At 40.6% G+C, this 27,129-nt stretch overlaps 1 protein-coding gene across 13 annotated transcripts in view; it reads right to left on the bottom strand.

Moving 5' to 3' along the window:
• The window catches only part of BRSK2 (BR serine/threonine kinase 2), a 304,503-nt gene that overhangs the window by 38,248 nt on the left and 239,126 nt on the right, over window positions 1-27,129 (bottom strand). For 8 of the 13 annotated variants that reach the window (XM_036383420.1, XM_054515038.1, XM_036383423.2 and 5 more), the window contains exons 9-14: window positions 23,120-23,151; window positions 17,569-17,733; window positions 16,730-16,827; window positions 11,519-11,669; window positions 7,668-7,733; window positions 3,670-3,693 (exon numbers count right to left, since the gene is read on the bottom strand). In XM_036383420.1, the coding sequence (XP_036239313.1) occupies window positions 3,670-3,693; window positions 7,668-7,733; window positions 11,519-11,669; window positions 16,730-16,827; window positions 17,569-17,733; window positions 23,120-23,151 (536 nt within the window). The remainder of the gene's footprint in view (window positions 1-3,669; window positions 3,694-7,667; window positions 7,734-11,518; window positions 11,670-16,729; window positions 16,828-17,568; window positions 17,734-23,119; window positions 23,152-27,129) is intronic. The other 5 variants (XM_036383424.2, XM_054515039.1, XM_036383426.2 and 2 more) reach the window with 2 other exon arrangements.

Genomic DNA, 27,129 nt, shown 5'->3' on the forward strand with positions numbered 1-27,129 from the left:
CAACTTAAAGGACGTATTTCCACCATCTCTTAATTGTGGTGGGAACATCCTCTCTGACACTCACCTGAATTCCAGGATATTTGCTTAAAAGTTCCACTCTGCTATTTCCTTTTTGCAATTAGGTGTTTCCAACAGCCCTGAATTCTCACTTCCCAACCCCACTGCCTCTTATTTTTTTTACAAAAATGATCACACACATGTAGGGCAGAATATGGCAGTCCCCACCTCCCAAATCCCAGTTCTTTATTGGAAGCAATATTTGAAAAATAGTTGTTGTGTACTGTGCTTTCATCCAGCCTAGGAGCCTGAGGTAGGGGACATAAGAGAGAGTTAGTATGAAATCCTCCTGGAAATGCATTCAGTATCCACATGATTGCTATTGAACAAGATTTATTTCTGCTGCTGATTTACATGCAAAATATGTAAGAAGTAAAGTAGGCCCTATAGCAAGCTTCAGTTTGTCCACACTGGAAATTGTATATAGGAGCAGTGGAAAGAATTTAAAAAAGCCTGTGTTCAATTTAAGTGTCAGGGTAAAAAGAGAGCTGTATGTTTTCAGAAGTCCTCCTCCTTTACCAGAAAGTGGTAGTATAGGATATGACACCAAGACTGAGGAGATTTTCCTTGCATCTTCCTTAATTTAACTAATCTCCCATAATTTACCGTTACAAATGGGATATATGATTCTCAAGCTAGCTATAAAAACTCAGTACTGTGCCCTACTACGTGGTTCTGTACTCCAGTACAAAAAGTGCTAATAAGCGAAAATGACAGATTTGTCCCTCTCATCAAGATCATTTCAGCTAAGCAATGCTGTAATTCAGTTTGTAAAAAAAAAACCAATCACATGCACTGCTCCTGTATCTCAGAGTCAGGTGGACAGAACTGGGACAGGGCCAAAAGAAAGGAATGAAAACGTTGCATTATGCTGAAATGCTGTAATGAAAGAACAGGGAATTTAAATTTTTAGCTCTCTCACCAGAAAATGAAAGTTTGAGGCCCTACAGGCAGCATTAATATGGCAGACTCTTATGTCTTTTGTGTGGAAAGAGGTACGACATCATCTCCATGGCTATGAAATACATTTATTTAGTGAGAAGTATTTATTAGTGAGTAACCTCCTAAGAGTCTTTACAAGGATTAAATGTTACTGGAAGTATTAAATCTGTGATTATTCCAATAACTTAATACTAAATGCAACAATCCAGGAAACTGTGAACACTGCGTGTGACTCATTTTGCTCTGCATTTTGCATTCCTGTGTGCTTTTGCATTAACTCAATGGAAGTCATCAAAAGGTTGTTGAAAATACAAGCTATTGTAAGACAGTGCAGTTGCTCAGATAAAGAGCATTCCCTCCAACACAACTGCCAGATTTAGAGAACCAAGAAGAGACTCTTTAGTGACACAGTTGTTTAGACAAGCCTGGAGGGAGGAATTCAAAAACCCCAAAACATAAGGGAGGCAGACCCAAGGTTTAGGAGGGGGAAGATGCAGAGGGCACTCTAAACATGAGGTGGACACTGAGATCGTTGCAGGCTATTCCTCCCATTCCACAGACTGACAATAACCTGGAGACAGCTGAGCTATGAAAGAGAGAGGCAAAGGACTGAAACGAAATGTGCGTGTGTGGGCTGGAGTTTGTAGCTGTGATGATTTTATACCTTATTCAATCTATCTGATAATTCAAAGAATCAAAGTTGAAAGGTCCTTCATTTTAAAGTAATTTTGTACTCATTTTAGCCAGCTGCTGTCAAGTGGAAGCCATGCAAGGCCCAGTTCATGTCAGACCAGTGTTCTGAAACCAAGGGGCTTGAATCCAGTTTCCAGCTGGCTTCAGAGAATGGAGAATTTCCTGAGAGGTGCAGGGCTGACACTGCTGAGGTGCAGACAGAGAGAAACAGGAGACTGGAGAGTGCAGCTGGCCTGGTAACTGCATGGCACATGTAGCACATGTACAGAGCATGTCTCCATCACCCTTCTCTCAGATCTGTTCCCAAATGCTTTAAGCAGTGCCCCTGCTGGGACACACCAGTAGAACATAAAGGCTTCAAAGCATGAATTTAACATCTAGGTCAGATTTGGCATTTGTTTCTTCTTTGAATAATCATCTCCTAGAACTTTTTCTTATGAGTTTGGTACCTTGTTGCAGTCCCAGCAGAACTTGCTTTCATAGCACAGTTTTACCAGGATGCTGAATACAGCTAGTCAAGCTGGAGCCATGCTTGCAAGAAGGGGAGCCTGCAGCATGCATGCAGCGTGCAGAGATGCATCAGACTTGTGTCCCTGGGTGAAATGCCTTCGAAATTTTGAATTGGTTTGATTCCATGTGTGGTTTTGGAAGTCATTCCAGAAAATACCCAGCCAACCTCTTATTTGCTTCAAGCATGAATTGGGTGGAATTTGATACTCCTCTTTCCTTGTCCACTCAAAACCAAAAAGATCTAAACTGAAACTTCAGGGTAGGAGACCCCTGACAATGACCTGAATCAACATGCAAGAGGTGAGCAGTCAGGCTGTGTTGAATTTCATCACTCTTACTTTTGGGTGTCTGAAAGGTACAAACTGTGCTTCCTCACCCCCTGATTCAGGGAATATGTATAGAATACCTTGGATGTTCCACTGTCTTACAGTCCCAGCCATGCAAATAACACTGTGACAGCTCTTACTGGGAATATTCATGCTTGAGTCAGAAGGTCTGCTCATGGTAACAACCACTTGTAAGATGAAGCCTTACAGAGAATGCAGAGGGAGAAGTGCAGGTGCTGGTAACACACCTCTTCTTATTTTCAGCCCATACAGATGGTGATGGTTGAACAGCACCACCCTCCTCAACTGGCCAATTATACTAAAGTTCCATCTATAAATAGTTTAGAAAGGATTAACAGATATTGAAGCATGCTGCAAACATGAGAAGTAAATGTTACTGGTGCTAATTAGCTTTCTCAATGTGTACCCTCTCAAGAAGTTTTTACTGTAGTCTGTAATGATCTATTAAATGGTTTTATTAAATCATTTATTAATATTATATTCTCCTTCTCTTAAGTATTTATAAATGGAACGTTAATTTGAAGCATGATTGCATTCTTAGCTGTACCTATACTGCCTTTATTGAAAATACAGAGCTTTGAAGATATATCTGTCTCTAGGGCCATCTGTTCACCTCTTAAGAAAACATATTCTAAAAAGAGAGGGAATACCCAGCATTTTTTTAATAACACGGATGGGATTCAGTTTCATTAAAAAAAAAAAAAAAGGAAAAAGAAGAAAACTGGATAAATTAGGATTCAAATTAACTGGAAAATACCAAACAGATACAAAAGTGCTAAACAGGGAATGGGTTTCTTTCTCAGAAGGTGTCTGGTATCTGCACAGGGTCTGAGGATAGTTTTCTGTGCCCACAGACATTGAAATAGAGGGACAAATAAGAGAACAAAAAAAGAACCCAAAAATAAATTATATGGAGTGTGACTCCAACATAAAAGCACACAAACACACACAAAAGCACCAAAAATGCTTCTTCCCACATCTCTCTCTCTCTCTCCCTGCTGTAAAGCCTCAGTCTCTGAATTGTATCAACCTGTGTTGTGTTTGGAAATTGCAAATGAAAAGTTCCTCTACAAAGTTACAACAGGTCCCGCAAGAGGAATAATCCAAAACTAGAGCTTACCCCAATGGATCAGCACTCGCCATCCTCGGAAAGGGAAAATAAAGAGAGAGGGAGAGAGAAAGAAAGAGAGAGGGGTGTGGAGGCAGGTGGAGAGAAGAGTAGGAAAAGCAGAGTGAAATACTGTTCGGAGAACTGAACGTTCATAATCATTGCCACCGGTGCCTAAGTCTTTCCAGAGACCAGGAACACTAGGGGGACAGTTTCATTGACCAGAAAACAACTTTTGTCCCACTCACATATTGCAGACACATCCAACTTTGGCACTGGGGAATATGGAGAGGCACATACTAAGGCTGCAAAAAAAAAAATTCCCAGCCAAATCCCAATTAAAGCAGTCAGCAGAGCAATGGGGTTCATACTTCATGCTGCATTTCTTTTCTGCCTCTTACATAAGGCACAGTTATATCACACTGTTATCCAGGAAATTGTTCTTTTTGTCCCCAGTTTGTTCAGTGCAGTGTCCCTCTGTCCCCCAAGCTGGCCTGGTAAGAAGTACTTTTTCTTTGCCACGAATGAACTGTGAAATGTATTGGTTATTAAAGCATGCATTTCTGAGCCAGCTTGGGAGCCCAGGGTACAAGATTGTAGCTCAAGCTGTGAATCTGCTTTGATACTGCCTTATTAGTCATGATGGTCTTATAGTCAGGAATTCAGATCAGCTAGAACATACCAGCTCAGCAACCCAGCACTTATCTCTGTGGATGCCATCTTGTGCTCCAGGATCTCATTTTTCATTTAAAATAAATTCAGTCTCTGGGTCTTGTAGGTTGCAAAGGAAATCTTTCAAATGTGAATGGAGAATAAATCAATGCTGTGCTGAAAAGAGTCTGAAAAAGCAGTTCTAAAAGCAGACTGAATCTTTGGCACGTTGACTTTGAAGGCTAGTGACAATTGAAAACATCAGTATTCTTAATTTTTATCTACTGACCAAAGCATTCAAAATGGAAATAGAATTGTCAGGTTATTAAGTTTTCAGGGGTGCAGGTAAGCAAACTCAGGAAAATGTCACCACCTTTTCACATTAACAAAGATTAGATTAGAAGTAAAAAAACGGTTTGGTGTTATTAAGCCAAATTATTTTCAAGTTGGATTCAATGCTTTTTTTCCTCTCTGTCACTTTCTCTCTCTCATTCTCTCCATTTTCAATAAGAGGCTCCCAAGCTGCCAGAGCTACCCTCTGGCTGGGTGAGGAAAATCCATTCGCCACAAGACAGAAATGCCAAATTTAATATATGCCCAGTAGATTTCACAGTTTACTGCTCAGTGCAACTAGCCATGCCTCCAGTTACATCAACATTGCAAGTGCTGGGCTGAGCCACGAAAGCAGTTTTGAGAACAGTTAAAATGAAAATGCAGTCAGAATAGGACAAAAAATCTGTTGTGCTATGCATTGATAGAGAAGTGGAAAGAAGCATTACAGTAAGTTCTTTTTCATGTGTTTGAGTGACACTCCATTAATATTTCAGCCTGTGGAGTGCAAATTTGGGTAAAATCTAATTCATATATATACAAATATATGTATATATTTAGGAACAAATGCTGTCCTCAATTATACCTGTACCAATCTATCTACGGTGATGTAACTGAGAAGAGCAAATTGACACCCATTGCATATACTGGAACCTGTGTGTATATTTATACAGAAAATACACCCATATTCACACATGCAGAATAGTCAAATGTAAATAGAATGGGTGCAAGAAGGTTCAATAATGTTACTTTCAAGTCATTTTCCCAACAGGGAAGGCACTGAAGAGGTTAACAAAGAGAATGGAAAGCAAATTGACAATAGGGTAAAGGAAAGGGGGAATGAGGTTTAAAAAAAAATGAACAATCCCAGGACACAATAGACCCAGAAGCGCAGACATGTGCATTCCCTATAATACTGAAGCAAGTGAACTACGGAGCTGCAGCAACCCAGATACAGAAGAAGAGAAGCACTGAAAGAGGGGGTGAAAGAAAGTCAGAAAGAAAAAGAAAAAGAAAGGGACAGTGGCCTCAGCTACTAAGACAACCATGTGCATCTAGAGGGAAGGGACCCTTAAAGATGCAGTATTCCTTTAAAAAAGGTATCATAAAATTGGACAATTAAACACTGAACAAAAATTTAATGGCCACCCTGATTTATGTGACCCCATTTTGCTGGGGTCCTCTTTGCTGGCTACCCCTTCCTTTCATGTGGTTGTGCACAGATCTAGAATCCAGGTTCTCTCCCATTCCCACCACTGAGGTCCTTCACTTCAACTCTTAGAAGTGAGAGGGAGGTAAGATTACAGTGAATGTAGACCTCAAAAATTCAGCCTGGTCCTTGAATGAGCAGGACTCTGGGTGATCCTCATGCAGTGCTCTAACCTTCTCCTCCTGTTTTCTGAAAAATACCACTTTTGAGAAGAAACACAAAATGCCTATGTGGATTTAAGAAATTCCCACAGAAGATACAGAAGTGTCATTTCTTCTGCTCTTAGCACAGCTGTAGCAGCTGCCAGAGAAGGACAGAGGGACAAGGAATGGTGCTCAGAACATCCGCTGAAAGACTCCTCTCCTGTCACAGATAAAATTTCTGCATCTCTTTTACTGGACCTGATTCCTAATTACTATGAAAAATCTCACTTTTGGAGTAACCTTAGACTAACTTTTAATGCAAGAAATGCCACATGTTAAAGAGCAGAACTTACACATAGGGAGTATCAGAGAAAGGAACAGGAATTTCCATGTCTAGGCTAACGGCCCAGGAAAGCCCAGCCACTAAAGGCTGTATAACCACTACTTCTTTATGGCTGTGGAACTACAAGGTTGCTAACATATCAGGTCCAATCCAATGCTTGTTGGTATTTTGGCACCTTAGAGAGGGTGCTTTACACACTACATGAGGCACAATCTCTCCTGCAAATGCACGATGTTCCTCACTGTGGCAGGTTCAGGACTTGAAACATTGACCACAGAAGACTGTCTCAGACTGCAAAAGGCCAAAACAGTCCCTCACACATCCTGCAATTCTCCTGAGGCATAAAGGCCACCTTTATCTCTGTATAGAAATATTTCTATGAAAAGGGGAAATGGAAATAAGAATGGTTTGCGAAGTCCATTGGTTCCTTTAAGGAAGCCATTGCTCCTCCCTTTTTGAATCATATGCCACACTTGTAACCTTTGGGTAAACTTAGTGTTTGTCCAAAATGTGTAAGGATTACATTTTGATGAAGAGTTATCCTTTGGGATGCCAGTTTTCAACACAGAGAAAAATTCTCTTCCTCTGAGACCAAAAGTTTAGAAACAACATGTACACTAAAAACCTATACAAAAGTATGAACTTTTTTTTGTGTTCATGGACCCACACAAGTCCACTTAAAGTCTGTAAATGTGGTGGCCTACCTGTTTTCCATTGTACCTCTGTTGACAGTTGGGAGTTACCCTTTCTGCTGTTCTTCAGCATCTGTCACTTGAACTGCTGGATTAGAATCATCCTCCAAAAACCCTGTTTTCAATCATGTTTTCCTCCTGTGTCCTCTGGGTAGTCTTAAAGAGTTTGTCTCTTACCAGAGGTCCTCAATATTTTGTCTATCAGACTGAATTTCCAAATTTTCCTACCACTGTTGTCACTCACTCAGCTGTGCTGCTGTCTCTAATGCTCAGAGTGGAACATTCTGGGCTTTCCTACTGTTTTATATTCCAATCCTTCCCAAAGAAGTCTTAAGCAAATACATCTTCTACCCTGGGCAGAACTTCTACTCATGGCAGAACTGAACCAGAAAATAGCACTAGGATGAAATTTGAGTGGGGAAATCATTGGTACAGTCCAAGGCTGCATTGGGGATAGCCTCAAATGAATGGTACTGTACAAAAACATACATAGCATGGAGCTGTAAATATCCCACCATCTTTGCTTCTCTCTAAAGAGGAAAGAGAGAACAGCTCTGTCCCCACACAGAGAAGGTAAGTACTGCATCTTTAAGGTCTCAGCAGTGAGGTAGAGGAGAGGAACATATTGTCAGTGTTTATACCTTTCTTCTTTGTTGAATTTGGGATTGGCTTCAGAGATATCCAGGCTTTTACTGAACATTGTTTTACTATGGCAGGAACAAAGCGAGAAAACACAGTTACTAGTGTGGACATTTTTATGAAAGAGAGTCACCTGTAGCAATGCTGGACACCCAGTCCCCCAACCCATCCTCCCCTTTTTAAGCAATGCTCTGAAAAACCTTTCTTTTACTTTACAGTCATGGCTCAAGCCTACACAGTGCTCAAGTTCATTATCTTCCCCTGACTTCCAAGGTCTAAGATGACTTCCCCCATGCATACTTGTAAACCCTGCTCTCCTTTATTCAATTTAAAACCCAGGTACCATCTACTTTGTCACAGTGTCCAGGGAAAACAGAACACACCTGAAGCATTAATTGCAAAGCATTCATTACTCATGACTTTTCCAGAAGACCTCAACACTAAGCATGCTCTCAGAAAAGGTTAAAATCAGACCATAGAGCCTCTTAGACGAACAGTAATCCATTTTGTATTTTAATTTGTAGGGTCCATTACCACTTAACTCTCAACTCTCTTCCCTATACTCAGTGTATAAATGCCCTTCTTTCTCATCTTGGGTCTGAATCCCTGCAGCTTAGAAGTGAAATTCCCTGTGCTTTGCTAAAAGGGCAGCTCTGTAATATATTTCACTTCACTGTTTCACAGAACACTGCTTCCTAATGTTAGCTGATCTCTCATGCAAGCTCTCCACTTCAAAAACTAGAAGAAAATGAATAGTTAATGAAGCCCATTTTAGAATGGTTTTTGGACTCTCACAGCAAAGCTGCTGAAAATTTCTGCCATATCCCTGCTGGATTCTTGCTCCCATGGAATTCTTCCTAGTCTGTGTGATTTTAGCACAAGGGACAAATTAGCTGATGTTAAACTAAGCTCAGAACCTACTTCTTTTCTTTTGGCATTTCAATGAAATATCAGATAGTCTGAGAGGTGGGGGGGATACCAGAACAGCAGAAGTAATTAAGATATAATTATGAACCCAGTTTAGTTGACAACTAGCAGGGAAACCCAAAAATTAACAAAACTTAGTCACCACTTTTAGAGGGGCTAGAATTTGTGCATACCAACTTTGCCATTCACAAGGATCCATTGGAGAACACCTGGAGAGGTTGGCACAAGCATTTCAAGGAGCCTGTAAGCTCCACAAGCAGCTTTTGTGTGAGTTTTCCTCGTCCATTATTCAAAACCAAGTCACTGAAGGATTATGTTTTTCACTTAATACTTTCTCAGTCTGGAGGCTGGAGGCTGCCAAGTTTTAAATTTCAGTGGAAAGATATGCCCTAAACAAGCCAAGACCAAACACTTGTAGGGCCCCCACATGGTTACCAAAAGCACAGATCATGATACAGACATGTAAACCCGAGGTTGTAACAGAAATCCTCTTTATGCAAGCAAATATCTGTTTACTACTGGGAAAGAGGAAAGTAGGACTAAATCACAAGACACTTGGGTGTGTTTTGCCCACTGGTCAGAAGTATATCTTTGCCAGCTCAAGGAAGAAGCAATGGCACTGTTTCTCCAGGTGTTTACACAAGTCATCTGTGTTTAAACAGGAGACCTGATTTCATGGTCAATCTTCCTAGTATTGTAGGATAAAAGCACTGAATAATTGTCTCTTGAGATCAAAAAAAAGGTAATTCTTAAAAAAGCATTCCCCTTGGGGATCTAAACCCTACTGCTGTAAAACCAACTGTCAGTGCGTCATTTCATGGAATATAATATGCACCTAGCCATTAAAAATCCCCATTCTTGGTGGAAGGCACTTGTCACTTTGTTACTGACTGCTCTGACAGATGGTGCCCCACCAGCAATGCATTCTCCCCAGACACTCCCCATGCAGTGGGGTTTGTTAGTGAAGCCAGTTCGTGTTATAAACGACTGTGCTGCCAGCAGCACAAAATGTGCCATTGTCATCTCTGCATGTGCATGGGATGAATTATGGAAGCTCACACATGGAGTAAAATAACAACTTCCCGTTAACCCCTTCGAAAACAAGCACTACCATGCCCATCATCATCAATCATGGTGTTATTACACCCCTTCTCCACCCTTAATCACACTTTTATGTCCATTCCTGACCTGTGGTATGCATTGCCCCATATCTCTTTTGTGCCTGCAGGTTTTGCTTCCTCCTTAAGCCAAAGCCTTTCTTTACCTATATGTAGCCTGGATATATCTCTGCTCTGAACTTATCCCAGACCTTTTGACTTCAACTGTTTCCTCATGTGCAGAACTGAGACATTTAAAAGCAAAAGAAATACTTTGGATAGCAAGACACAGCTTTGCCTCTTCAGGCTTCTGAACCCAAATTCAAAGTTCAGACATGAAAGAAAAGGTTTCAGCTCTCAGAAAATGCTGTGGTCAATTTAACACCTCATGATTGTTCCATTCAGTTGGACACTCCCTGTGAAGGAGCTTTGGGGTGGGGAGAAGTGATTTGCCTCTGCCTGGCTCTGGAGGCCCCATGTCCTACGCATCTCCCAGCAGCAGAGTAAACACTGCAGGTGGAACGAGGAGTCAGTGCTGTGCTCATCCTTACTCCTTTGAGGCCTGTTAGGAACACTGAGCACACCCTGTCCTGAACAATTCCTTCACCCACACCTCACACCAAATCACATATTTGAGACAGGTTTCCAACCTACAATATGTCAAGTAGTCTTTATGGCAGTCTCAAGGTCACATATCCAGTCTGAAATAAGTCCTAGCAGATTCTGGAAATCACCATTCTTTCTTCACTGCAGATAGAACTGTAACAATTGCCAGGAAAAGTTTCCAGCAATTCTAGGGGCCTCTGGTATATCTGTGAAATTATTTCATATTCTTCTCCCAGTTCTCAGTCATCAAAGGGAGCTTCTGGTCACAGCAGGCTTTTTTTTTTTTTTTTTTTTAACAGATCTTAAGATCTGAACAAATAAAAAATTATGTAAAAACTGAAACAGAAGTTACAACATCATCATCATCATTCATATACGGGAAGTGTTCTTTATACTGACTGATTAATGCAAGTGTGAAACCAAATGCATGTGCTTCCCTTAGGCTAGTCAGAGGGACTGAGGAAGCAACTTCCATGGTTCACATAAGTGAATTTCCACAGTTCACTTACTCTCCCAGAACTTGCCTTGAGGAGACACCATTTTCCTCTGCTGTTTCTCCACAAGACTGACACTTTCTTTGATAGAAAAGAGGACAATTATACATATTCCATCACTTTACAAGCATGTGGTGATTTACGTGCCATTTCAGATGCACTGTGGCTCTGACAGCACATTTTGGAGGCATCTACAAGATGCCTGGACAGGGCTTTTCAGATTCAAGTTGTTTTGATGACATGGAGCATGGTGTTCATTTAACTTCAGGTGCCCAAAAGCTAGGAACCTAATCCCAGATAGTCACCTAGATTCCTGTTGTAGGCTCTGGAGACAGAGAAGAGCAAGCAGAAGGTAATTTATCCTGTTTGACAGGACACATGTGTCTGAGACCTCCCAAAGCCCTCATGTGTTCCCATTGCCCAGTCAGCCTGTATTGCAAGCTTAGACTGCATGCCCATACCCTCAACAATTAAAAAGAGGTGAAATGGGTCTTGCCCAGAGGACATGGTGGCTTCCTGAGGAATAGCTGCAAGCAAACAGAACCCTTAAGTCCCTGGCAGGACTTCTGCACAAGCATTGCTGGCTGCCAGATCACGTTGCAGATGTGACTGGAAGGTGTAATGAGTGCTGGAGCAAACAGGAAAGCCCCACAGCTCCTTTGTATGTGTAACACAAAGCGGGGGAGCAGCCCCAGGCAGGCAGGGCTCCTGGGTGAAGCACAGACCCACCTCTGTCCATGCTGTGCCATTTCAATGGCTCTGCGAGCAGGAACTGGGGATCCACCGTCTGTCACACTGAGAACCTCCATGGATTTCCTCTCCGGCCGCCGCTTCCCGTGCCTGTTCAGCATTGGGGAGTCCACGCGCTTCCTGGGGGGATCTGCCCGGAAACAAAACGCTGTCAGCTCAATTCTGCTGGGACTTACCTCACACAGGTGGGTTAAATCCTCTCTCCACAGTTTCACTCTCACACCTCCCCCACAAAGACAGATCTCTTCATGATGGAGGTGAACATTTTTAGTTTCTCCCTTGTCCCAAATTTGCAAGCATTAAGATATAACTTGCAATCCACCTGCAGAGAGAAGGAGCCCTGCCACTGCCCTGAAGGTATTGTGAGCACTGCAAAATAGAGGTACAACTATACCACAGCTTGCAGAAATTAGCTTACAAAGCTGGTAACAGTAATAACAGGATGATACAAGGTGACAGCATGGGCTATAGCACAAGCTGTTAGGTAGAGCATGAGCCATCTAGGGATCCTGTGTATGTACCCAGGTTGCTAGAGCTTGCCTTCCACATCCCTGCCAGCCAGATTAAATGTGACACAGGGACAGGAGTACATTCAGAATTGCATTCTGCTCGGAAAGAATACCCTTTTGTTTGCATCTTTAAGATTAGATTTCAGGTTCTTCCTGCTGATTTATATTTTTCCTCCTTCAGAAGCATTACAAATTAAACATGCTTTTCTACCTGAGACAAATCTTTCCATGAGAGCCACACCATACAGCTTTTACTACTATAGTAAATGAAATGCTATACACATTTTATTGTGTAACAATTTTATGAGGTATCAAAGTGCTACTTTAGCTTTGCAGAGTGAAAACTGAGGTATAAGAGATATTTAAAGATATATAAAAGACATATGAAGATATATAAGAGATATTTAAAGGCAATTCATTCCTAAAGATGTTGACAAACATTTACTGAGGTTCTGAGGAGTACTTAAACTGTTCTGAAAAGAGTCTTTAGATACCAAAATGCATTGCAGAAGGTGACTTGCCAAATCATCCACCTCTTCATGGTGAAGCAGGGAACCAAATACAGACCTGCTGAGACATTTTATAGCTAACACCGCACATGGCATCAAAACAGTATAAAGGAGAAAGGCAGAAAAAAATACAGAAGGATTTTCTTTCCTTTGGTTGGGCTATTTCAGTTCCCTGCCTCTATTTATAGACACGTTTTTAATTTTAGTGGGGAGCGACCACTTGTAAAAGAAGGCATCCTTCACCCCTGCTGTCACAAAGGAGCTCACAGTGCCCAGGCCTTAAGGCTTCCTCTTCTGCCAGGATTCCTGTGCAGAACCAGAAATACCACACTTGACAATTCTGCCTCTACTGCCTGCTCTTTATTATCCTGCCCTCCTCACACCCACCATGTACTCATTCCTTCTCTCTTTCTAACATCATGTTTTTTAGAACAAGATCTCTTTGAGGCAGAGCTTATCCTTGAAACAATGAGCATAAGCTAAGATGGTTCAATGCAAATGGATTAGTGATAACAACTGACCCCATTAGAGTATAACCCAAGTATTCTTTGTGTTAGCAGTAGTAATATTCCACTTAAAAATTAATTAGATAAAAAAGTGCCGTTGTATCTCACTCCATTTCAAACTCTATCCAGCAATAAAAAGATAGTAGAAAAGGGTGTAGGCAATGACCTCTAGATAAGAAAAAAAAGAGTGCATAAAGCTGACAGAAAAACAAAGGGAGATAAACCAAATAAAGCATTCATACTGTGTGACTTCAGCTGCATATGTGTAAGTGGTCAAAAGTAAGCTGGGACAAGGTTTGGATATTTCAAACTCCTGCTTCTTCAAGCAAGTTCAAAATATGAGAAAGAATTCATGATACAGAACAACTGGTGGTTCAGGAGTGTATCTATACCATAGTAACACACATAACAAGAATGTTCAGAGTGTATATATAACACCAAATGGATACAAGTTTTGTAGCAGGATATCAGACATAAAAAAGGAAAGTAAAATAGAGCAGTTTAAAAGAAAGGAAGAAGGAAGATGAAGAAAGCATCAAGTGCCAAAAGAATGGTGATGAATAAGCTCAAACAAGAGAAGTTAAACAATAAAGAGAAAAAGCCAAGAAAAATATTTTATGAACAGATATTTTAAAAGTCAATTTGATCCACGAATGTTCAAAACAGGAATGGAAACTCAGCCAAGTGACATTTACAAAAGTGACATGCCATTTTCTTGAAAGCTGGACTTTAAAACACAGCAAAGAAGAAATTTGAAGAGGAATTAGCTAAAAACTTGAATGACAGTCTTTTGTACAGCCATCAGAAAGAGAATCCCTGAGAGAGGGACATTAGCCGGAGGGGCCATGAGGGAATCAACAAAAAATTGAGGAGGAAAAGGATATTGCTAACAAGCTAAATGATTCTTTTGTATCAGCCCTTGCTGCTTAAGATGCTGGAAGAAATTGATTTCTAATCTATATTTTAAGTTATCAAAGACAGACAATAAGCAAAAAAGAACAGGTGGTGCATCTATATATTCAGGAACAAAAATTCACAAAAGTTGGATGGAAAATACATCCAAAGCTTGCATTAATGTGGTTGAGCTTCTAATAAAGATATTTGATGCCTATTTAAAATTGGCTACAATCCTACAGTACACATGGCCAAGAGTAGCAAGTATTGTACATACTTTTTAGAAAGGTCTGATTAAGAAATGACAGGGCACCACCACTGTCAAGTCTAAAGATACTAAAGAATTACTCATATACACACCCATCCTGCCAAAATTACTTAAGTGGTGTCATACAAAAGCTGTAGAAGATTTTGCATAAGCCCAGGAACTACAATAGGAAAATCTCCAGTATTTGCCTTTCTCTTCTTTAACTCTCTGGACATGGTGAGAAAAAAAATCAGGCCATAGCCCAGTGACAGTGACAGTACTGCGGATGCATTTTCCTTTTATTTCATATCAGAAAAGCAAAGCCATTCCTAAGGATTTTTACATACGAAGATAGAATCATATAGGTAATGCTCCAATTATAAATCTGCCTTCTCACAGAAGGTGGGAAATAAAGGTTCACCTTCTGGGTTTGGATGAGGCATCTCTATCTTCTGTATGTATTCTGGCTCAAACTTTTGTTCTCTGGTTTATTAAGAAACTTCACCCTACAAAATCCTTTTTCTCATGGAGACATTAGACATTCATTCTTTTTACTGAGAAGTTTCTCATTCCCATGTTTTAAAGTAAAGAAAATGGAGCTGCATGTGAAAAATGTTGGAAGTGGCCCTTCCTTGGCTCTTGGAAGAAACTTCTACAGCTGTTTCAACTTATACAGCTGAAACAGACAAAGGGACACCAGAAGAAAGGGCAACCTGTAGCTGGCCATATTTTTACCTTTATCCATTCTTTCTGAGACTTAATATGCCAACAAAGATGTAAAAGCAAAATACTCTCAGATGCTTTTTTTTTTCGGCAAGAGCTCAGACAATACACAACTCTCATGAACATGGTTTCTTCAAGCTGCTATTATTAAACTGTTACTTGTTCTCTGCTTTTCTTTGTTTGTGCAAGGCCATTGCTAATGGCTAATGATGAGATATTCATCAGACACATGACTGCTCCTAATTAAACCTTGCCCCATGTTCTCAGATATACCGCTGGGAACAGAGGACATGGAAACCCCCTGTGGAAGAGGAAATACAAACACTCAAAGAATAATGCTCAAATGTGTGGGTGAGGCACATAGATACAGTCCGTGTTTCCCTGTTAGGAAACATTTTCACTCCCTGCACAAAAAAATACAAGAGTGGACCATAATATTTCAGTTCAAACCATGAAAATACTTTGGCATGTAGAAGAGGTATGCAATGCATTTAGGGCATAGCTACATATTCACTTACATGCTGGGTTTGAAGATTCTAGAGTCACCTTGTTTCTTTTCTTATGACAAAAGCATTTCTAAAACAAGATGATGCTGTCCTTACATGGCAGGATAATCTGTTTGAGTCAAAAGCTGATTAGCAGAGTGCTAGATGACAAACTGCACTGAACAAGGGGCTTTTGACCAGAGGACCTGTGGCTGGCACAGCTACCCATCTTCATCAGGATCCCTGCTAACATGCTCTCTGTAGCTCCATCCAGGTAGGAGTTTAAAATTGCTGTGTTAACTAAGAACTTTCATCTCTTCTCCTGTAGAAGAGATTTCCCTGCAAAATTATAGGGCCTGGAGCCTGGAACTCAGATAGGTTAATAATTCAATGAAGCATTAACAAATGCTGTGCAATATAGCACTGCCCTGAAAGCTCGTGAGATTCCAGGCTTTCCAGTGAAAATAAAGGGCACTTTGCTTCTAGTCTTCAAAGTGCTCGAGTACAATACCTGAAAATCTCCACACTTCTATGCAAAATTCTGCTTCAGATAATTGCTAGAAGTGACTCATCCTTTATTAAACTTGTCTGCACATCAAGAGTCCCTTATATAGTTAGCTCCTTGGGGAGCAGTTTTCCTGTTGTCTGGATTAGTGGTGATCAGCAGCACCCTAAAAAACCAATTAATAAATAGGAATAAAGTGGTATCACAAGAGCTTTGTAAGGTATGTAATCTTATTGTGAATTAAGCTTTTAAAATCTTTCTAAGTCTAAAAATATGGGAGTTTGATTTATGTACTATAAAACAGCTAAGTTATATGATGCATACTTTCAGCAGTGCATGTATTCACTTACAGAGAAGAGAATGTGCACATATATAACTGCAGAGGGATGCAGCTACACAGTTTCTTACTAACTGAAGTCCGTGAGCAGCCTTTCTGCAACACCACACTGAGACTTGTAATTAGAAAATTCTGCCACTAGATTATATTGCTAAACCTCATCTGCCTGCATAGAGTCAGCCTGTGGGTTCACAGCTCATTTTTTAAGATCCCGTTCAAGACCTACTTGGATGTTTCTGCACTGTGAGACAGGCATGTCTTGAAAGATGAAGCCTTCTAGTTTAACCACAGAACAGACCTGCCTGCCCCAGGCTGAGGATTCTCACCAGTGCTGTGTACACCATTTCAGTGGGAAGGTAACAGCGATGCTAGGGTTTGGGTTTAAATTAAAATAAAATCAGAATTTAAAAAAGAAAAAAGTGAAGAGGAACTAGTTCAGACAGGTTTATGGTGACTGAGGTCATATCTGTAGTACCTATTTCATTTCTAGGGGGAAGATCCTCATCTTCATGACTAGGATACCTCTCCTTCCGGTCAAGCAGAAGAAAATAAATCATTTTTTCTTGGTTTTCTCTGAAAAAAAGGAAGGAAAAAAACCCTTTACATTTGAAAAGAAAAAAAGGTCAACATGTACATAAAACTTTCTCATCAAATAAACAGTCACAGTGATTCTAAATGAGCTGGAAGTGGTCATGACATGTACATGACTGCTAGATACACAACCCACAAAGCTTTTCAGACCCTTGCTGTCTCCAACAAGCAGCTAGTGAGGAAAGGAATTAAGATTCCCATGTTCCACACACAGAACAGAGGCACAGACAGTCAAGGTAATGTGTCCCCAGGAAGTCCAAACCAAGAGTGGCAGCCATACAGGTCTCCTGAGCCTCTAAGTGTTCTTTCTACCACCTGTCCCTCTTAACACCTCAGGAGATACACCAGCTCTTAGGAATAGGTTTGAAATAAATAAAAATTTGGCAACAAAAGCATATCCAACACAAACATCAGCAATGAAACCTCCCCATGTGGACTGTGCAGCCCATGTTTTCATGAAGTGACCTGGCCTGGCAGCTAGGGAAGAAATAGCACATTGGCTCCATTGCTGGTCAGGCTGTGAGCTTCTGACCCACGGAGCAAGAAAGGCTCAGTGCTTGCTCCCATCACCTCACCAGCAAATGAACAGCCAGAGGGTGAGAAGTTCTTACCAGTCACTCAGAGAGAGAGACATCAGTTAAAGTGCTCTCTACCTCTCCCCAGGTTCATAAGCAGCCCAGGCCCTGGACACCCAACTGATATGAAGACTGAGCAAGTGCTTACTCTTCCGACAACAAGTCCTGTAAGAGTTTATTTCGGTCACGGAAGCAGCCTAACGAGTGCATGCTATCTAACACGTCTGGATCAATATCCTCCAAGGAAGGCAGAGAACGAATCTGCACCTTTCGAGGGATTGGTTGCTCTGGTTCTGGCTCATTCTTACCCCCTCTGCAGAGGAAAGAAGATGAGAGAGAGAAAGGGGGAGGGAAAGGAGAGAAAAGAAACATGAGTCACAAATGAACCCATACTCTGAAACACAGCCTGCAGCAACAGATGGAAACAGCTTGCTAAATTCCCACTGAGAGACCAGAGCTTCCAACCAGACAGATATTATTCTCATAAGAAACTGTCACGAAGGCTAGGACTGACCAGCAGGTTGTGGATTTGGGTCTTTAATGAGAAATGTCTGTGTTCAGCCAGCGAGGCAATAGGAACTTCACTTACCAGTGCCCTTGTAATAGAAGCAGCTGTTCAGCATCCTAATGCCAAACATTTATAAAACACTACATGTTTTCAGAGATTTTGTCTCATCAGCTGGCCAGACCTCAGACTATCAGGCTGAAAAGTACAAGCTGAATGATTCCCTTTCAAAGAAGGAGCTCTGAACAAACCATCACTCTTTTTCACCAATTCTGATTATGACCGGCACTGCAGCAGTTTCTTTCGTTAACACTTCCAATGTGATTAAGAGACCTCATGCTCAGGCTCCCACTTGACACTTTAAAGGGCTTTGGGGGAAAACCATGCTGCTTAATTACACACCCAAACATGACAATCTCTGCTTCTCTTAAGACATGCAAATTTGAAAATTTTGGCTCAAGTGCGATGCGCGAGGTCAGTGGCAGACCTCAGAACACACCATTAGCAGCAGAACATATTACTCTTTCAAAAGTAGTTAACACAGGCTTTCTGCACAATTATCTCATCCCATTCACTAGGCTCAGGAAATATTGATTATTCATTGCAATTAAAGGCCATGACTGCAAGAAACAGGTCAAGGTGTCAGGGTATATCCAACTGACTAATGATATGTATTGCAGACATCCTGAATATCCTTTGATTTTATTTTGGAAGGCAGTGAGCAATTAATGTAAACTCTATCCACTCAAAGAGGTGGGTTTGGTGGTGGTGTCTGTGTTTTGGCTGGAGAAATTGTCTACTCTGGACCTCTGCTATTCCTCAATAGCTGCTTCATGCAATGTTGAAGTTTCCCTGCTGTGTTTCCCTTTCCTTCTTGTGGTGCAAATGTGTGACTGTTGTGTCCAAGGTCCCAGCATGGACAACAGCAATCATGAATATTTCAACTGTCACCATTTGCTGTTTACAGGGGCTGTGTTTGGACTAGAAGAGATCCTTCTTTTTGATGCTGGAAAAAATAAGGTGGCCACAACTTGTGAATTTGCTCACACAGCTTAAAATGTTCCTGACTCAATGTAAGCTATCCAAGTATCTACACAGAAAAAGGCGTTCCAATCCAAATGTCCTTAGTTTTTCTTGTGTAAGTTAGAAATCAGCTCTGGTAAGTTCATATACATGAGCCCAAGGTCTCAGCCAGTGTACCAAAAAGAGAGGCCAGACACCTTAAAAAGAGCCAATGCAGATTATCTCCTCCGAGGTAAGAAAGCAATACTAAGTCAATGTATCCAGAATAGGACAGTCACATGCTGGGACAATCACAGGAGATTGCTGAGTGCTACTTGCAATTCATTTTTAAGCAAGTTGAAATGCAGTTGTGAGGCATCTGCTCTGTTTGTGGGACATCACTTGCAAAAAGACTCCTCAGAAATGTTCATTTTATCTTCTTCTGAAGCAGTGAAAATGTGCTCAGCCCTACCTAGATGTCATGGAGTCAGACTCTGGTGTTCATTACATGGGTCATGACAACATGGGTCAGGATCCCACCTCTTTTACAAGGAGCACTAACACATACCCTTTCAGTTTTATTCAATTTAGGGGACTGTAAGTAAACACAGAGGTCATAAAATCTGCTGCTACTTGGGATTTGTTCTTGTGTGTTAAACCACTAAAACACAGCTTCTGATGGCTCCTTTGAGTCTTCCAGAAGTGAGACTCTGCAATGCCACCATCGTCCTGAATGTAAGGGCTAAACTCAAAAATCCTTGTTCAACTAAAGAGACATCTTATTCCTTCTAAGAGGTCACTACTGCTACCTCTTAGAATTAAGATCTAGCTCTCAGAAGGTAATAAGCAATGATTAGTTCATAACCTTGCACTATTAAATCCAGTGATGAGCTTGTCATTAAGATAAATTCTTTCAGGATAGACCTTTGAACAGCAGCTGAGTGTTTTTGCTTTTTAATGATCTACAGTTCACTTCTGAAAAGTATTGACTTAATAAATCATTCGTGTTACAAGCAGATGTCCTTAAGGTAATTAAAAGAGATTAAAAAGAATTATTGTCTTTGAAAATTTCCAGGAAACCTGGATTTCCCACTAGCTGCCCTTGTCTGAATAGAAGCTACAATTTTCTTCAGTATCAATCAGCACAGGAGCCGTTTCTAGAGATCACAGCTTGCCATCCTCCCTGCACTCCAGGGTGGCATTTCCTTATGCCCTGCACCTGGTCAAGCCTCAGACAGAGTCAGGAATTTTCACACCGCCTCATCAGGTACAAGTAAAATCTGCAAAGAGGTGTCTTGTCATTTGGCAGTGCAATTCAGAGCTTCAGGAAACGAAAATCACGGGGTCTGGGCTGTGATTGGCATGACTGCAATGCCTGTTCCATTCTCAGTCTAGCAGAGTGACAAATTTGTTGCATTGCAGCCCACACAGACATCAAACAATGTCACACAGTGACTACTGCAAATCACATATATTTTTTTAAAGGCCCACATGAATGTAATTGCTGCTTTAAAACCCACCCTCTTTTGTGAGGATTGGTGGATACAATAGCTGTGATTCCTGATCAGGGTGGACTTTTTCAGTCTCTCCATGAAATTCTCTCATGAATCTCACCGAGATGCCCATTTGCATCAGTGTAAAGCAAAGCAGAACCAGTACATTTGTTCTTTTTCTTGATTTAGCAAGTTGGTACCTTCACAATTAAGGCAATATACTCAACGTTACAGGAGTGGGTATTTACCATAATAGGTAATTTTATTTGTCCTCTTTATTAAAAAAATGTGAAAATAACTGCTGTTTATTTTCTGGTTTATGATAACCTGCATTTGAGGTAAAAATAAATTATTTCAATTAAAAAGGCTTGAAAAACCTCACTGAATTAATTTGGGTGGGAGAGCAAGGACTGGAGGTTGCTGACGAAAGGATTCACTTCGGTTTCTTTCTTCCTTTTTTAGGCTTGTGAATCATGATTTCAACTTTCAAGACCTCTTTCTCTGCCTGCCTAAATATGCAATTAAATATTTTCTTCAGTTTTATAGTAGCCTCAATATTTATTTGAAGAACCAAGTGAAACCACTTCAATGTTCCAAGTACAACTTTCAGGTCGGTAACCTATAGATAACAAAGGATGAAGATTTTACATAGAATAGTAGATAAAATAAAGAAAAAAATTTAAGAGGTGAGCAAAACAGCCATAGGATAAAACACTACAGCCCCTTCTCTGTCAGCATAAGTATTTCCAGGCAAAATAAATGCAAAGAGGTTGTGAAACATTACCAGATGAAAGCAGTTGAGTTTTGGAGGCGGCAAGGTTATTCACTGACTAAAATTAGCTACAGGATGTTAACCTTCTGAGGTCAACCCATGGCCAGTACAGAGAAAATGAGAAAGAGACTCATTAAAAAAGCTATTTTGAGCAGAAACTTCTTTTTAGGCAATCTGAAGAGAGATCTGGAAGAGCCTTTCTGCACTGACTACCCTGGGAGTCCAGAGGAGACTTGTTTTTGCAAAACTCAGTTTCTACTTCTGAAAACAGTCTCAGATGCAGTTTACTGTGTCAATTATCAAAGAGTCTGACCTTCATTGAGAAGTACATGAAAGTGTTCAAATGTTTATGTCTCCAAATGAAAAAAATCTTCAAATTCTAAATATAGACTAAAGTAATGCACACCTGCACAATTGAATATGTGAGCCTGGGACAACAGTCCTTCAACAAGTGAAAAGTTCCAGGCAAAAATCTTGAGGAGGATAAAAATAACAATATACATGATCAATGACTTTTCCTTTAATTTCCTATTCCAGTTCTGATAAAAGCCTGGAGAGTGTCAGCTGATTTCACTCCATGAAGAAACAGTCCATGAAGAAACATGAAGAATCTGTCCAATCTGATGCAAACAGCATTTACTTCTGCAATTGCTAGCAAGACCTTATAGGAGGGATTTTAGAGATTACAATTAGAGATTTCCCCACTCCATTTGTTCTATATTTACCCATGAGAATTAAAAAAAAAAAAAAGTATGTGTAGGAAACCTCCAGTACTTCTTTAGTTTAAAAAGCTGCCATGTCTGGTAACTGAAGAGAACATGGAAAAGCCATGGGCAGAGTGCTGCCACTATTTCAGGTGAACTAAGTTTTTTCGTAGTTCCAATTTTTTTCTTAACTATTCAACAAAACCCCCTCAGGTCCTACTGAAGTCATATAAATCCAGAGGTGAACATGGCCCATAAAATAGAATTAGAGAGAAAACAAAACAAATAAAGAAAAAGTGGGGTTTTTTTTTCATGGTGACAGGCTTATATATCAGTTCACATCATCCTCGAGTACTTCTCAAGAGTAATGACAGGATTATGAAGGTAGGACTTTCCTTATCACCCACCTGGGAAATGTATCCAAGCAAAATTTCCTTGTTTATTATGTGAAATATTCTCCTTAATTTGATTAGGATATCATAGTAGAAAAAGTTTATTTACTTAGCCTTCTTGAAATACTACTAAGGCTACACAAAGAGCAAGGTCACTTTTAAAAGCCATCAATCTTCCTTACACCCAAACCACCAGACAAGTATGTACTTTTCTCACAGAACGCCTGTTTCACTGTCAGGACTGCTGTTTTTAATCAAGTCACAGAAGTACTCTCACATCAACAGGTTGCAAGGTCAGAAACAGTCTCATAGCTTGCTATGAAAAAGGAGTGGGGATTATGAGACAGAGAAGCTTTTGGTCACAGGTGCTTACTTACCAATATCATCATTTTTGTTTCTACTTCAGAGAAAAGCCAAGATGCCAAGAAGGAACAAATGAAAGCTTTCTTGTCAAGGAGGTATTACAAGGGATTGTCTGTAGCACTTGGATAGCAAACTAAATATGGTTGCTAGGTGGGTATTTTTTTGCTGATCACCTGCAGGTATCTCTTTAACACAGCAAGTTGCTGGACTGAATGTCTTACTTTAAACAGTTGTTAGCGATCGTACAAAAAATGTTCCTGGGTTGGTACATATAAATGCAATTATATGAGTGGCAAAGGGTAGAAAAATAAAAAATAAGACGTTTTTCTGTTCTTTGCCTCTTTTTCTCACATATGTGAAACCTGCTTTCAAACTCCAGTCTTACTCTTCTAGTGGTTTCTTCACAGAACACTAGAATACCAGAATCAACAATGAACGTATGCAAAAAATTTTTTAAAAGTTACTTACATATACCATATGTGTTTCTGAATATGTTCTAGCTGTAAAGGAAAAGAAAACAAGGAGTTAGTGCTGTAAAATAGAAAAGGTAACTCTACAAGTCATCCTTATTCAAGGCTTATTCAAATAAATCCAAAATTTCAGAGATGGACATATGCATACAACAGAAACTTTATGCCGCATAAAGAACTACTCATCCTACTGGAATAAATACTCATCCCACTGGAAATGGCACTGTAATTCCAGACATAATTCATCAGTCAGGAGCAAGTCCCAGGCAAATGCTAAGTGCAAAGCTTCACAGGTAACTGTTTTGGAAATTCAAGCTTTTCCCTTCCCAAGTCCTTCCCTCTGTAATCTAACTGCTCCTTTTTGTATGTGCATAATAGCTGATCCTTTATACTTAAATTGCATTTCTAGTTTTGTTTTGGGGAAAAGGAGAGAGGAAGAAAGAAGAAAATAGGTTCAAACAGATAATTAACAAAATAATTTGTGCATCTGTGGCGTGACCTTCCTGGATACAGGACACATTCTAGATTGGCTTCACATTTATCACTGAACTATAAGGACCAAGCAGAAAAAGGTTCTGTGCAATTTACTAATTCTGCACCTGAACATGAGACCATGAATTTGTTTTACTTCCCTCTTTCCTGTTCTACACATGAGAATTTCACTATGCAATGAAGGACTGGTTAAAGCCGAAAGTAGCCATGACCACCTATGGAAGGCAGATTCCACCAACATTACAATGACATCTTTTCCCACAAGCACAGGAGAAGAAGGCAATATGATTTTCCGAAGAGAAACCCTTAACAGCACACAGAACAGAAGGTTCATATGACATACTTTCAGCAGAACCATCCAAATATGTTTTGTTTTAATCATCACAGCAGAAAATAACTTTTCTTAGATGTCCAGGGATTATTTGTTATGTGGGAATTTTTTTTATATTCATCATTATGCAGCACCTTTGTAGGTGCAGAACAAAATGCATATCACTGCATACGGGCTCACATTTGTGCAATTTTCAGGGGAAAGACAGGAGAGAGCTGGAAGAAAACTCATATGAGAGGAAATCACAGACCCATTACAATGGTCAGGAAGAATGGTGACAGCTGTCCTGCTCTTATTACACTCCACTTCCACAATAATTAGAATCAGAGAGAAAAAGAAACAAAAAGAAAAGAAAAGGATAGGAACAGACAAACAACAAAATCTCAAAGATACAAAGTGTTTGCCTCAGAGAGCAAGGAATCAGAGACCTTTGTGCTATGGAACAGCTCCGTGTCTGGGAAAACAGTAAGACATGAGTTTGGCTATATATGAGATAATTTTTTTAAGTGAGTCGGGGCTTTTTCTGAAAACAAAGAAACAATGGAATGCAGCTTAGGAAAGCATGACAGGAGGCTGGAGGGAACAGTGTGGGAAACAAACAGCCTCCTCTAAACCCCAGACTGCATCAACACTGCAACCAGAGGTGCAGCTGGCACTCACATATCTGTCTTCTAAGCAGCACCAGTGGCCCCAGCACACACATCCAGCAGCCCAGGCAGACTGGCACAGCTTCCAGCCATGGCATCAGCCCGCCACAGTAACTCCCCTTCATCACAATTTCCCCGAATTAGGCAGTCCTCTAACCCCTGCTCTCTTAAGAGCAAAGTGGAGTATTCCTGACACACTGTCACCTCCTGTGGAGATGAAGATATGATTTGGGAGTTCCCCCAACAGCCTGGAGACACAGCCTCTTCCTTCTGGTTCTGTGCAAGCTGAGGTTCAATCACAGAACATAAGGAGAGCCTATTTTGTACAGCTTCCATGGGGCAGGATTTTAGAATTGTTCCTTAACAGATGTATAGTTCTGTGAGGATCTGCTAAGGGGTGAACTGCGCCTCCTGTGCTGGTAAAACCACATCAACTCATTATTTCCCATACACCACATGGAGGGTTAGAGAGATTAATGATTTCAGACAAGATGCAGATGATACAGCAATGCAATGTCCAAGTCTCTTTCATGCTTGCTTCTCCTGCTGCATTTTTTGTCTCCATGGGACACTGTGCTTCTGTGTGCCTGTGATATGCAGAAATACCATGGCAAAGCAGACAACAGCACTTCAGTTTCTGAGCTAGAGAGGGGAAAGAAAAGAGGGTCACCAGTCCACGTCTTAGTCACAGAGCCTCTGGGCTCCTTCAGAGAAGATGTCAAATGACTCCTGCCCGCCCCTGCTGATCAACCTCCTTCAAACTAATGAACACACAGCATTTTTCTGAAAGAGATGCCCCATTGCACCTTGATACACATCTGAAGGTGTATGACAGCTCTCATGGCTGCTGTTTACCCACACATCTGCCGTTCAATCCACATCAAAACCATTGCTGTGAAATATGCTGGGATATCCCAGATATGAAAAGTATTCTACAAACCCATTTCCTATGCTGATTCAAATGTAACTGCATTGAAATGTTATTAGAAGTGTGCTTGCTGCTGCCAACATCTTCACTACTGTTTTAAAGGTAATTAATTAATGCTTTGTTGCTTTTTGTCTGCATTAAAGTGACAGGAGGGTTATGGGAGGGCGATTGGCTTTGACAAGGAGAAGTCTGTACGCTTTCTACTGTGCAGTGCAGGGGAGGGAGATACACAGTGGGAGCTAATCTCACTCCTGCCTTCATTTAAACACAATGTTTAAATGCATTTAAGTGACAAAGGCATTTAACAACCCTTCCCAGAGGGTTTTTCTTACTGTTTGCACATGAGTTTGCCCAGTTTAATACCATTTTATGGAAGTTGTAAAAATGCTGCTTCCTAATGTCTTCTAGTCACTGCAGGCAACTGTCTCATGACATCATCTCTGAAATAACAAAACATGCTCAGATCCACTGCACATGCACAGTCAGAGAGATTTCTGCAGGCTAAGATGCTGTTATGGAAGGAGAGGGAGAATTCCTTTATCATGGTTTTACGTAAAAATACTTCCAAATACTAAACCTGTACACTGAAGAAGCATTGAGGAGCCTCTCTCACAGATGAGAGACCCACTGTGATACAGAGCTGCACAAGCTCATCAGTAAAAGAGGTCTCCTCCCACAAAGAGCTTACGTCTGAATTCTAAGGCAGGGAACAACAGATGGAGACAGACAGGCAGATGGAAAACAAGACAGCGCTGTCTACATCCTCGGCACTGATCTCAGCAGAGCAGTTGCCAAGCTAAGAAGTTCTACCCTGAGAAAAACTTTATTAAAGTCTGTGGATATAGATGAGGGCTTCTGAATTTGAACTCATGTCAAATTTCAAACTTCCCTGTCCGGAAGGAGACCAGCCTCAAACCCATCTGTGCATCCACACCTCAAATGAATCTTCTTCATCCAGAAGATTCCCTAGTCTGGGCTTTAAACCTACTGTGTAATGTCAAGACACAAAAACCCTGTGGCTTTTCTTGGCCACAGGGTTCAGGCTGGCAGTGCAAACAGCACTGGTAAAACCATTACCCATTTCAGCAGTAGCAGCTGTACTAAAGCAGCCTCCAGGCACTTTGACATGGGCAAGTATCACTGTCCTACGTCCACAGGGCATGAACAGGCCCTTGGCAGCCTAAATACATCAACTGGTCAATTGCCTCCATTCTACAGGTTGTAAAATGAGAAAATTTAAATTATGGAATAGGCACCTTACCATAAGACCTTCTACAGAAATGAATCAGGTGAGTTTTCCCTACTTAATTTCTTAATATTCTTTAGATTCTGCATAGCATGATTAGCATCAGATCCAAGAAAAAACAAAATCAGAAAGCAGAGAGAAGATTCTGGAACTAGGTGCAATTAAAGGAATTTTTAAGTAATATTCAGGGATAGGTATTTCCACCTGTGTGTATACCCAGCATAGAAAACAAGTCATTCTACTCTAGTATAAGATGTCAATGCTAGAACAGTAACAGCTTTATTGGAATAGCTTGTTCTGCAGTATCTGCTCTGATCCACCTTGCTCTAGAAACAAATTTTCAATAGTGCTAATCCATCTTTAA

The sequence above is a fragment of the Molothrus ater genome, chromosome 6 (assembly GCF_012460135.2).
Source record: "Molothrus ater isolate BHLD 08-10-18 breed brown headed cowbird chromosome 6, BPBGC_Mater_1.1, whole genome shotgun sequence".
Classification (NCBI taxonomy): domain Eukaryota; kingdom Metazoa; phylum Chordata; class Aves; order Passeriformes; family Icteridae; genus Molothrus; species Molothrus ater.